At 42.1% G+C, this 13,472-nt stretch overlaps 1 protein-coding gene across 1 annotated transcript in view; it reads left to right on the forward strand.

Annotated features, from left to right (window-relative positions):
• The first annotated feature begins 225 nt into the window (after positions 1-225).
• LOC134048902 (contactin-3-like) overlaps positions 226-13,472 on the forward strand; it is a 75,655-nt gene continuing 62,408 nt past the window's right edge. Inside the window, 3 exon segments of the mRNA XM_062500983.1 lie at positions 226-240; positions 6,454-6,489; positions 6,491-6,590. Of these exon segments, the coding sequence (XP_062356967.1) occupies positions 226-240; positions 6,454-6,489; positions 6,491-6,590 (151 nt within the window).

Here is a 13,472-nt window from a genome sequence, read left to right on the forward strand (position 1 = left end):
GGTGCTGTAAAAAGAGTAAAAACCTGTGGAAGATGAAAAGAGGCTCTGGAGTGGTTGATGCACAGAGCCGTGGAGGTGATGACCTTAAAACAGAGCAGGATTCCTGAGGACTTAAAGATAAAGTCACTCTTAAATTATTTTCTTTTTGCTGTTGCTGAGGTGGAATAATTCCCTGTGGTAAAGGCTGAGCTGAGCTCAAGGTTTTGTAGTGGTTATAGCTGCGAGATGGCAGAACTGCAGGTAGGGAGCTCAGAAAACCCTGGTGGTGTGGGCAGGGGCTGGACTGGGATGAGGAATGAGAAATAAAAAGCAGAGGTGTTGTGACACCCGGTGTGGAGGGGTGAGGATGTGTGGAGAGCAGGCATTCATCACTACAAATGTTCTTTGGTGCACTGGGAGGAGGAGGGACTGAGATAAGTGCAGGGCCAGGGAGGACGTTGTGCAGAGCAGAACCACCTGTGTGAGAGGTGGTCCAGGGAGATTCAGATCAGCTGCAGAGGATGGATGGATGGGCTGGGGAGGCAGGGGACCGTGCCCGAGAGTCAATAAATGCAGCCAGACAGGAGAAGTTGTAATAAAACTCTCCACAGAACAGTTGCTGCTTCTTCCATATTAAGCTGTTGTAAATTAATTTTGTATAAAATGATGCTTTTAACTAGGCCTGTGCTAATGGCACACTGGAGAGAACTTTAATCGTGCTCAGTGCTCGGTAATGGAGAAGTTTCGGTGCAAGCTGCTGGCTGGTTTTTGTGCTTGCAGCTGGGTCAGAGGATGTGTCTGCTGTCAGTGCTCCTGCAGGGACAGGAGGATGAGGAAGGACCACTGGCACCTCACAGGGGCTGCCTGGGCTGCAGCTTCCTAATGAGTGATGCTGCCATGGAGCAGGGATCTAATGAGACCCCAAAGGACTTGGAGCAATCACATTTTTCCTTGGAGCACCATTTTAAATTTATCTCATGAACAGGCATTGCTTAGCAGGTTTTTTTAAGTCTGTCCTTTGTCTTGCTGCTGTAGGTTTTAACTGGTCAATCCTTTTTTATTTGCAGCCTTTCAGGTGTAGTGGGTGCATTTGTGTTTCTTTCAGAAGTGTGCTGCCACTGCTGGCACTGTGCTGGTCAATATTGCTTCTGTGTTTTGTTTTCCAAAGCTTCTGCAATCTCTAACATGAAATTACTCTGATATCTTACTCTCTACATCTGCCTGGTGGATGATGTCAAATTGAATTAACTCTTTCCTTCGACTGGCAGAAATCCCTTCTAAATTCTCTTCTTGAACTGGCATCACCTCTGCTTCAGTGCAACAAATAACAGATAGATCCCAGTTTGATTTTGGTAAATAATCAGTGGTCAGCTGTGGCATTGGACAGTCTGACCTTGCCTGGATATTGCAGATACTTTTAGCACTTTTGAGTTGGATTAATCTCAATGCAGACAGATGCAAGTGAACTGGGCTGTGCTGGTATCAAAGCAAAATCTGGAGATTACCTGGTATTAGGGAAAGATTGGCTCAGTAAATCAAGTACAAATGGAGAACTACCACAGTGGATTGGTTTTCTTTCCTCTGGGTTTGCAAACACCTGTGATTGTAGCATTTTTATAATTATTTTTAGATTGACCATGGGGAGGCAAGTGTGGAGTTCCCATGCAAAGCTGGAATATTTTCATCAGGCCTTCGGGTTTGCAGTAGGAGGCAGAGGCTGGATCCAGTGGGGAGGGAAATTGCCAGCTCAGCTGTTTCCTCACTGAAACCACCTGGATTGGGTCACTTTCCACAAATGCTGATTTCATTTTGAGGGGTAGCAGAAATGGGTATCACTCCCCTCCCTGAAGAATGAGCAAAACGGGCTGCTTGAACTTCTCGTGGAGTGTTCAGCACCTCATCTTTTGATGCTGCCCTGAGGAGATGAGCATTTACTTGAGTGTAAATCTCATAATTTATCCAGGTAAGGCCCTGGCACAGGGTGGAATTCCCAGAGCAGCTGTGGCTGCCCCTGGATCCTTGGCAGTGCCCAAGGCCAGGTTGGACACTGGGGCTGGAGCACCTGGGACAGTGGGAGGTGTCCCTGCCATGGATGGGGTGGGATGGGATGAGCTTTAAGGTCCCTTCCAACCCAAACAATTCCAGGGTTTTATGAGATTTTAATAATTCCCTGCCTTAGCAAAGATCTGCTGACCTCTAGTGTCAGGACATCACTTGATTTTCTGTGCTGTGCTTTGTGATCAATACAGAAAAATAAGTTCTGGGTCTCCAGAGCTCTCCTGAGTTCCAGGAATTTCTGATTAATTTAGACTCGATGACTCTACAAATTCCTCCTGTTCAAACTCCCAAGTTTAAAATGAACTTGCCAGCCAGTTCTGACAAGTTGCAGTTCTATATATAGAAATAAAAATTCCACCTTCAGGGAACTGCTGCTTTTTATGTTTGACTGTGTGTAGTAAAAATTAAGGTCACTGAATAAAATTACTGACTCTTGAACCTTTCCCAAACTTTATATTTCTTTCAGACATTCATGTGTATCACTTGCCATATTATATGAACTGAAAATTCAAAGGTCTGGAAGGCTAATTTTAAAGGAAAGAAAAAAAATAAGAAGCTGTATTTTTTTTTTTTATATGTGCTCTCATCCTCTTTAATTTGTTTGGCTGGTAGTTTGTTTGGATTTGTTTTTTTTCTGGAAAACCGGTTGTTCCCATCAAAAAAATGGTTAAAGCAACTCATAAGAATTGACTTTTCTCTCAAAGTTAAATAAATAAATAAATAATAAATAAATGTAATCTGTTAACTTTTCCTGGTGTTTCTTGCACCACTTCACAGCTTTGCTTTTTTACTGCCTTGAAATAACTTTGGCTTCTAAAAGCAGAGCACTACCTAATAATAGGAAGCTTTCTGGCTTAAAAAATAAATTTCTATTTCCTTTTGCATATTCTGTGGCTATTGCTTTGGTTTTTTACAATCTTTTCTAACCACACTAGTTGCTGTTTGTCTTTATTCTCTCTGGCCATTATGTACAAAGTGCTGAATGTTGGGGGTAGCCAGTTCAATTTTATTTCCAAAACCCCCCAGATGATGTCGTGGATCTGCCCCTTTGCTTCTGGAAATGGGGACAAGGAATTACTCTTAATATGAAGAGTGATTTTTATAATAATCCGTATTTCATTATTAATATTTTAACATGGTTATTTTAATATTAAATTGAAACTTAATTTGTAAGATGGGACATGTTGAAAACAAAACCTAGAGGCAAGGGGCTGGGACCTGAGAAACATCTGGGGTTTTGTGGGAGCTGTGAAGGTGATAGAGATGCTCAGCGTTGTCCTTGGATTTTGGATTCCTGCACTGGCAGTGGATTTCTTTGATGCAGGTTATTTCCATGTGAGAAATAATTGGAATATGTATCTTACAAAAAAAAAAAAACAACAACAAAAAACTCGCTGAAGCCTTTCTAATACAATGTTTTGGGGATTTTAACATCTTAGATGTTGATATGAAATTTTGATCTAATTTTTAGATCATCATGGTAAGAAAGAAAATGTTACAGCGAAGCTGAGCTGCTGTGGTGTTCAGTACTTGATTTATTTATTTTTTTCTCCTCCTTTTTTGAGCAATTTCCAAGGCAGAAACTTTCTCCAGTGCCAGGCATTGACCAAGGGTCCATAAACAGCCTGATCCCACTGACTTGGCCAGGGGCAACTCTGCTTTGTAGCCCTTCATGTACCTCTGCAGAGAAGAACTACTTTGGGCTCCTTTTCTTTATAGGGAAGCAATGAACTGAGGACAAACTTCAATAACTTCATGCTTTGGGTGTACATCTGGGTTTGCATCTTAGTAAAGAACAGTATTATTGAGCACAAGGGTGCATTTATCTGGCTTAGAGCTGGAAATTTGAGCACTCCTAAGTGTGGTGCTTTTAAAATGAAGCAATGGTATTCGGGGATAGGTCCTAGATTAGCAAAACCTCACAGAACACAGGGAAAATGAAGTGCTTAAAGTAATTTAAGTCCTACAATGTTAGCTGGCAGCTACTGTTCTCTCTTTAGATAATAAAATTTATTAAAATATAATGCAGCCAGAGGTTGGGATGTATTTTTATGATTTTATATCCACATACAAAGCTTTCAATTTTTTAATTTTTTTTTTAGCTCCTACCAAAGTAGTTTTTTTCAGGCCTGAAATGAATCTATCATGTTCTGCTTTGCCCAGAGCACTTAGAGAACAAAACCAAATTAATTTAGCTTCTCCATATTTTTTTTTTTTCCCTTGCAAGACTGTGAGAAAGCTGACACACAAGAGTGACCTACTTTAATATTCGTGCTTTCCTTCCTCCCCTGTCCCCTGCCTGCCCCTCTGGCTGCCCTCACTGCTCTGGGCAGCTGTGGAATTCCAGATTCCAGGGGCTGGGGAGGTGATGCTCCAGCAGGATTTAGCTCTGCAGCCCCAGGCTGGGCTGTTCTGGGATGCTCCTGGTGCTGGAGGGTGTCAGGCTGGCCATGGGTAACATTCCCTTGGGAGGGCTTTGCTGGTGCCCCTTGGAAATTCCAGTGGTGAATGGCCAACTCCAAGTTTACAGCTTCAGCAAGAAGGGTTTTTTTTTTGTTTGTTTGTTTTTGTTTGCTTATTTTTTTTTTTTTTTTGTTATTTCAGTTTGCCCTTCTTTTGTGGGGTTTGGTTTTGTTTTGATTCTATCGGTTTGTGGTTGTTCTTGGTGGGTTTGTTTTCCTAAGGTAAGAATAAAAGCAAAACAAAAATCCAGCAGAAAAGGAGAAATGTAAAGCCCTGAACTTGAAGGTCTGCTACAGAGCAGGTTTCTTTGTGACCTCACTTTTTTTTTGGCTCAAAGAGAAGTTTGGACGGTGCTCTGAGACACAGGGTGTGATGCTCAGGGTGTCCTGTGCAGGGCTAAGGGTTGGATTTATGATCTCTGTGGTTCCCTTCCAACTCAGGGTATTCTGTGAGGAATTGCACAGCTGCCAAAGCACAGTTCTGAGGTTTTTACCATGCAAAATTAACAGAATTTATGGTGCTCTCATCGCTTCTTTTGGAACCCAGTAACATTTTTCTATCTGACATGGGTAAGAACCTGGGTGAGGCTCCTAAAATCGTCCCTGGGGAGCTGCCCTGGGGTGGGGTATTCCCCTTCTGGATTGAGGTGCCTGGGAATTGCTGCATCCCTGCAGTGAGCCTGGCAGCAGCTTCCTGCTGGGGGATCAATACCTATTACTTGATAGAGATGTGAGGGGTTGGATTTGCTTTCTTTGCTGGTTTAGGAGCACGTGGGGAAAATGAGAGAGCAAGAACTGGAACACTGGGTGAAGGATGGCACTGCCAGCTCTGTGTGGAGGTGACAGTGGGTCCCACAGGAGCCAGGGATAGCAGGATGAGGAAAAAAACTCTTCTTGTGGCAAAGGGTGATGTGTTCTGGAGGAGAGTAAATTCTCCTAGCTAATCACAGGTTGGGGCTGTACCAGGGAGGACCCTCTGAATTCTTTTTCTGGAGAGCTTAGCTAGAAATTCAAACTCTTGTTCTACAGCAGTATTAAACCCTTAATTCTAATGTAAAAAAAAAAATAAAAATAGGTAGTTCACATGGTAACATCAAGTTAGACAGCTCAGCTTTGGCTCCTCAGAATTAGTAGTTGCTTTCTTGACCTTTATATTGCAGTGCAGTGATCTGTAGACTAATTACAGAAGGGATCATTTAGTCTGGGCTGTGTCCTGCCTGTGTCCCCTTCCTCTGAGGGAAGAGGATGCTGTGGAAGTGACATCCATAAAATACAAAGGCCAGAACTGTCCTACAACTAAAGAAAAATTACTGTAAAGCTTCTTCGGGAAAAAATGCAAGTAAAATAATATCATAGCCAGGTTGGTAGGCACAGGGTTTATCATCTGGCCAGTGACTAAAGTGGCAGTAAATTGGTTCATTGTACCTGCTGCAGAAGTCCAAAGAGGAATTAAAAACTGAAAAAGCCATCAGTGAGCACATCACACTCCAGTACATCAAAAAAAGGATGGGTTGGACATGGCTTTAATTAAATCAGTTACTGGTTTGTGTTGTTGCCAGCATGGTTTGCACAAGGCAAGTGCAGCACAAGCTGCTCCTCCCAGATGTGTTCAGCTGCTGAACTGTGTATGGCTGCACCTCCTGTACTCCCTTCCTTTAAATCCACTGTATCTCACAAATAAATCAGTGCTGGAGCTTGGTGGGAAGTGGGAACTGCAAAATCAACTTAGCTCTCAGCTCTGCTCCTGCTGGAGAATAAAACTTCCAGTAGCTCATGTACATGAAAAAAAAAAGGTGAAATATGAATGCACCCTTCTGTTGGGGGATTAAGTCCTGGAAAAAAGAGGAACATTAAAGGATCTGTCAACTTAGTATTTATTTAAAAGTGCATTAACAAGGAAGCCAGTTCTTAAGGACCATTGAGGGACTCAGTTTTATGTCTGTTCTTTTAACAGGTTGAACCTTGCCACCTGAAAGACTTAAACACAGAGTTCCTCTGAGACAGCCAGAATCACTGAATTCAGGAGGCTGAAGATGCTGCTGCTGCTGTGGGAGCAGCTGTTCCTGGTGTCATTTGTTGGCTGCCTTGCAGGTAACAATGATCTCTAACTCCTCTTTTAGAACTGTGCACACATTGCCAGATTCCAGGTTTCAGCTGCACTTGAGGAGGAGAACCCAGAGGCTTTGAAATGCACAAGTTATGTAGAGTTTAGGAACCAGGCATGCAACAGACGTGTTAAATAATGCAAACTATTAAAAGTGAGCGAATTAAAAGTACCTTTGCTGTGTAGGGATGCGCTTTCAAAGCAAGCAGAAGATATTTGAATGCATTAAGGATGCTGTTGGTAGCAGTGCATGCTAGGTGTGCTGATGGAAGAGCTGCGATGTGTGTTTGTCTTCAACTGGACACTTCAGATTCTTGCTGCGGCTGATTGCTGCAGCTTTTCTCAGAACCCTGCTTTAGAATGGCATTTATTCCCGAGGAGCGGAGCCGTGTTGCTGCTGAACTGGTGCAGAGATTTGCTTTCCTTGCTGTAGCAGACAGCTCTAGAGTTTGGAGCTGGTGTTGCTGCTGAGGTCTCCTCTCTGCTGCCACGTCAGTTCTGCGGAGTCATTGTTCTTCACCTGATGGAGCTCAGTGCTCACTCACAGCAGCACAGGGCTTGCCGTGCTGATCTCCGTGCTCAGCTTGCTCTGCTCCAGCATCCCCAGAGATGCCGGGTGTGGGAGGGGAGAGGAAAAACTCCTGTCCTGTCCTGGGCTTGGCTCTGGGGGTTCTGTGCCCCTTGGCTTGGCCAGGCCTGCCAAGAGCAGGGCAGTGCCCAGATGGCCCCTGTGCATCCTCTCAGGATGGGCAGCAGAGCTCTGGGGAGGAGGGCAGTGCTGTACTGCACGTAGCGTGGAAATCCAGTGGTTTATCCCACTGTGTGGGATATCCACTTATCCACTGCTGTGGATGGATGAGTTTGCTTTCCAAGAACTCCAGTGCAGGGAGGGATGGAGGAAAATGCTGTGGATGCCCTCAGTCCCCTGGCTGTGATTTCCTCTTGATCCTGTGCTGTGCCAGCCTCTCCTTCCATCATCCCCTTCCTCCCATGAGCAGTGCTTGTGTCCTGGCTGGGCTCAGGGAGGTTGGAGTCCTGCACGCAGCTCCAAGGTAGATGGATTTAGCTTTCCATGGAGGCTCAGAAGGCCAAGATTTGTTTTTTGGGTTAGTCAGGAATTCAAAGAATGGGAAGTGACATCGTTAAACCAGTGTGCATCCTCCCAGCCCTTCTTTGCACCCATTTCAGGTCACTCCCTGCAGCTGGGTACTTGCCAAACATCAGTTTGGTGGCCACGGGGAGTTGGTAGATTGGAGATCCAGCAGGAAGTCCAGTGGAAAGCTGCTTTTCCTATTTCCAAAAGCCAGCTGGCATGGTGGAGCAGGGCTGCTTGGGCTGTACATCCCTGATTTAATGTTGTATTGCTGTCACTGAGGAGGTTCTGTGGAGTCCCAGTCAGCACTTGCAGAGACAAGAGTTGAGCCAGATGCAATTTGAGGAACTCAGCATTTCCAGCTGCCTGACTTACCTGCCCCAAAACTCTAAGGTCTCAATCTGACATAAAAATCTCCTGATGTTTGGAGCCTGGATGTTTGTTCAGTGCTAACATTACCTGTGTGCTTCAATTGCATGAATCCCTTCAGTGGACCTTCGGAGCAGCTGGCTGCTAAAATCCACTTGGGAATCCTGGAGTTGAATTGATTTCAAAACAGATTCTAGTAAGAACACGCTCTAAATGTAAAAACAAGTTGTCAGACAGTTTGGAGAATGTTGTTTTAACCTCTTATTAAGAGAGATCAGCAGGTATTCTGCCTCTCCATAGAAAACCATTTTTCTTTTGCTTTTCCTATAAGCAAAAAGACAGTTCTTGTAAGAGCTGTCTGCAGTTCAGTGTTATGAAATAACATCATAGCTGCAGAAAAGGAGATGATGCTGATCTTGGCTTATAAACCCTGACATTCTCTGTCTTTGCAGATAATGTATTTCAAACTAGGCCCCTTATTGCAGTGTCCTATATTGAATTGCTTTTCCTTTATCTGTTGTGAATCTTCATAGTTCATCAAAGAGGGGAATATGAGAGGTTCTAATGAAAATAAACAGTGACCCTTGGGGTTTTGTTCACTGAAGTATGATTACATCTGTAAGACTAATGATCCCGTGGTCTTTTTGTCCATTTACCTCGGGGAGCAAAAGGGTGATTACTGAGTATTAAATATATATATGTATGTGGGGTTTCCAAATGTCTGCCTTGTTAGGAGAGGCATTTCAAAACACACACTTTAGCATTATTATCTTTAAATTACTCTGAAGACCAACTTCAAAGATAAAAATGACTAAAATATGCAGAACACCATCAGTAGGGAAAGTGCCAAACTAAGCTGTGGTGAGGTGGTGAATTAATTCCAGGTGTAACTTCTTAGAAACTTCTGATTCTTGTGGGACCTTCGCCCCTCCTGAGTGCCCTGGTTGCAGGTGGTCCTTATGGGCACTGGGCAGCAATTCCTGTCTGGAGCACGTCAGGATGAATTTGATGAGCAATTTGGTGAATTTGTGAGTCCCCATCACATGAATATATAAAAGTTCCCTGCTGCAGCCCTGCAGAGCACAGGCACTGCTTTCTGCACTTCCTTGGGATGCTCTGCTGCTTGCTGCTGCTAAAACCAGCTCTGCGCTCTCCTCCTCAGAAAGGGATGTTCTTAGAGCTTCTCCTGAGAATTAAGGGGAAAAACAACTTTTGAAGGGGAAGGGAAGCTGTGAATAAAGGGAGAGTTCAAAGAAACGGAGCAAGGAGGATTCTGTGTGTAAATGCATAAAATTTTTCTCCTTCAGGAGATGAAAGGGCATATTTCAAACGTCGTGTCCAGGGCGAGACCTGGAGGTGTCACTTGGGTTGACGTTATCCCCCAAAATTCTGACTCCTTGCCACCACAAACAGTGTCTTTGCTGCACTTTATTTAAAATAGAGAAAACCAAAAATAATTATTTTTTTTTTTTTATCATCCAGCCATTGCAAGCCTTGGGGGAAAAAAAAAAAAAGCAAAGCCACAAAGGAAAAACCCACCCAATGCCCTACTGTAATATATAGAAACTATTTGGATGTTGTAGTCTGGTTCCTGTTCTATCACTTTATACTAAAATTTGCCAGTAGGGAGGTTTTTCTTCTGATTCCTTATTCAGCAATACATTTGAGTTCAGAACTAGATCATATTCTGTGTATTTCTTTATGTCAATTCAGGTGTTTTTATTGCTTTCATTTTCATTTTTTTATTTTGTTTTCTCAGGCTAATAGAGAAATAAACTGTTAAGCCCTCAGGCAGAGCAATGTCATGTATCAGATTCACAGTTCTCCTCTTTTTTAGTATCAAGTTTAGGAGACTTATGAAATTGGAAAGCATGATTCTTTCTTTATTTTCTAAAGAGCATGAAAAGAAACCTTCTGTGTCCTTACTGCTCTGATGTTGTGATTAAATCATGCCACAAGGAAAGCAGAAATACCCTCTTCAGATTTAGTCTTCGGTGGGGAGTTTCTTTTTGGATAGAAGTCCATTTGTAAGAAAAAAAAAAATAAATAACATCATCTACTACTCTTGTTCAAATTCAGTTTTCATTAAGAGTTACAGCCTTCAGACAGAGCCAGCCTGGCTTTTGATGCATAATGCTTTTGCATATTAATAATAATCTCCTTTTTGTGCATTATACATGTCCAGCCATCATGTTCAAGTGCAGCTATGCCAGTAGTGACTGTCAGAATTGTTTAGCTGGGATGGCTTGTGCAACACTGCCAGGATTCATTGCACTGACAGAAAGTTTGGGTTCACTTAGTTCCAAAATGACAAACCGGTCTTAAGGGTTCTGCTTTTTTCTGAAGTGTTTGGTGCCCATTTGGGGAGCAGAAGGGTGATTACTGAGCATTTTAAAAAAATTAAAAATATATTTGTGTGTGTGTATATATGTGTACATGTATATAAATATGTATATATATGTATGTATATATTTGGGTGTATATACATATATATGTGTATTATATATGTATATATGTATTATCTATAGGTATATATCTGTGGAATTTCAAAATGTCTGCCTTGTTTGAAATGTCAAAACATACACTTCAGTATTATTATGTTTAAATTACTCTAAAGTGCAACTTCAAAGATAAAAAGGAGCAAAATGTGCAAAACACCATCAACAGTGGGAGTGCAGAACTCATCTGTGAGCTGTGGTGAAGTGATGAATTAATTCCAGGTGTAAATTCTTCTGATTCTTGTAGGGCCTTCACTTCTTGCTTTTTTTTTTTTTTTTTTTTTTTTTTTTTTTTTATGGTTTACTCTTTACCAGGGTAAATCTTACCTTCCTCTGCAGCTCCTTTGTTCCTCCTGTAGCAGCCTTGGGCACTCCTGGGTGAGGTGACCACATTTAATCCATTCACTTGGAGTTAGGTGAGGGGAAAAAAAGAATTTCCTTCATGAGGATCTGTGTTTTCTGGTCAGCTAAATATAAACTTGGCCCTGGGTATAAATTCAAGTCCAAAGCCCATGAAAAGACCTTTGTTGGCATCCCAGCCTTTCTCCAAGTTCCTGGATTTCCAGGAGTCTGGGTTTCCATGCTGGGTGTGCTCTTGCCAGTTACAATATTTAATTCCCTAAGTGCAGAAAATGCTGTTAGATTCAAATTCTTGTTGAAGAGAGACCTTCCATTGCTTTTGAAGAGTCTCCTTGGTTTCTGCTTTATCTTTCAAGCTGAAGAAATCCTCCTGTTGAAGAGCAGCTCTCTCGTGCTGCAGATACTGTCTGACCTTAAAGCTGAATCCTCACCTTCACACAATTAATACTTCATTTCAACCAGACAAATGCTGCCTTCATCTTCATTAATTAAGCTTATTGCAGATTTGATGACATTCGAATGGAGAAATTTTGGCTAGTGGCAATTCCAATTTTCACAAAAAATTACCAAGAAGGAATTTCCAAGCGGTTTAGCCTGCAATCAAATTTTGTTACTGCAAATATTACTGAGCATGAAGGCTGTATATTTGTACTTACACAGTTCTTCTGCCTCCTGCAGTTTAAAGTACAATACAATCGAGCAGATTCTTCCAATATATTTCTTGTAAAAGGTTATGGAGCTTGAGCACATTGAATAGTAATCCCTACTGGAAAATACTTACTCCAATCCACAAGCTAAATATTGATTTAATAGGAATTGTGATAACTCCCACGGAAGCCTTAGGACTTCTGTTTGCTGAATTTTTTTGGTAGATAGGTCATTGCCTGGTCTGCTTATGGCTACTTATTTGCTGTGTGACTTCAGCCTTTTTTCCCAGACACTTTGGAAACAGTGACTTTTGAAAATTCCCACCTTTCCCTGATTTCCCTTAGCATGAAGCCAGCCTTGCCTGTGACAAGGACAGGACAGGAGCCTCTCCATGGTGTTTTTAGGGTTTTGGTGTGGGCCAACGCTGTCAAAGTTTCAAAAGAAGTGAGGTCCAGGAAGTTCTGGGAAGACTTTTAGCTTCCACCCCTTCCAGCCCTTTATTTGGGAAGCTCAGGACACTGTGGAGTTAAAAAAATCGGATTAAAGAGGCTGTGACTGACAGCTGAAAAACAGGGGAGGTACACTGAATTGAAATCTAAAGCTGAATAATTTGGCAGATGTTCAACAAAACAGCAGAACTGAGAATAATTCAGTTTTGTATTTAAAAAATGCTCTTCAGTAGAAACTGTTCTGATTTTTCTTGTTGTTCTTAATGATGATGTTCAAAATGAACGCTTGAGGTTTTTAAATTTTGGTGATTTTAAATATGTGGCTGCCAGTGCCTTGGACAAAAGCTTTATTTGTGCCATAATTAACCTCTCAGTTTTTTGTGTAAAAACACATGTGTTAATAGTAGCCTTTAGCTCTTCCAATACAGGACTTGCATACCAGCAGTGAGATTTCAGGGATCAGTGTTTATCAGGGATTAGAACACAATTTACACACTGTTTTTTCAGTAACAAAATAACACAACGTTGTAAAGTACAAAGCTTAACCTCAGCCCTATTTACTAAACGTGTTTGAAAACCTAACCGAATAAAAGCTCATTTATATTCTTGTCTGATTAGCACAATCAGAACTTATTGATGCTAAAACGAGCCAAATTTCCATAACTATAAACAGAATATTAAAATACAGTTGACTAGCAGAGCGTGATGTTTTTCCCCTCCTTGGGTGGAACATGTTGTTGTGACTTTCTTGGTGACTTTTTAGGGGTCTTTCAAGAAAAATCAAAGGCATTTCAAAGCCAGGCCTTTGGGCAGGGAAGCAGAACTTTTTGTAGGCAAGTGTTTTCTGCCTTGGAATAGAAAGCAGAAGATGAAATGTAGGTAAATGTGTTTGTGCTTGGCTGTCCTTTATCCGTGCATTGTTGGGGGTCAGATGTTCAGGAACATTTGAATGTGGAAACCACTTTATCTGAAGCAGCCACTACATTAGTATTTGTATTTGTATTTGTAGTATTTCACTCCATGGATGGGAGCAGAAAGCCTCAGTGAAGAACAGGGGGTAGGGAGAGGCTTTGTGCAGTCATATAAATTAAGGAATTCCATACTGAAGCCAACTGGGTGTTTCCCTGTGGTGTAAAAATGAGAATGACAGAATGGTTTGGGTCGGAAGAGACCTTAAAGATCATTTGTTTCCACTTCTGCCACAGGCAGGGACACAGAGACATGGAATCATAGCACAATGCAGGGAGTTTTGGGGAGACCTGGCTTGGAGTGTGATGGCTGTGAGCTGGTGCAGGTGACCCAAGTTTCTGTTTTAAGTTGCCAGGAAAAAGCCCAATGGCACTTTGGAAGTTTTTGTTTGGTCCCAAGGGTCTGGGTGAAAATAGTCCCAAAGCTGAGACTTGCAACGTTTATCCTAAATACACATCAGCCTTTGTTCTTATCTCTGAAGTG

The sequence above is a fragment of the Cinclus cinclus genome, chromosome 12, assembly GCF_963662255.1.
Source record: "Cinclus cinclus chromosome 12, bCinCin1.1, whole genome shotgun sequence".
Classification (NCBI taxonomy): domain Eukaryota; kingdom Metazoa; phylum Chordata; class Aves; order Passeriformes; family Cinclidae; genus Cinclus; species Cinclus cinclus.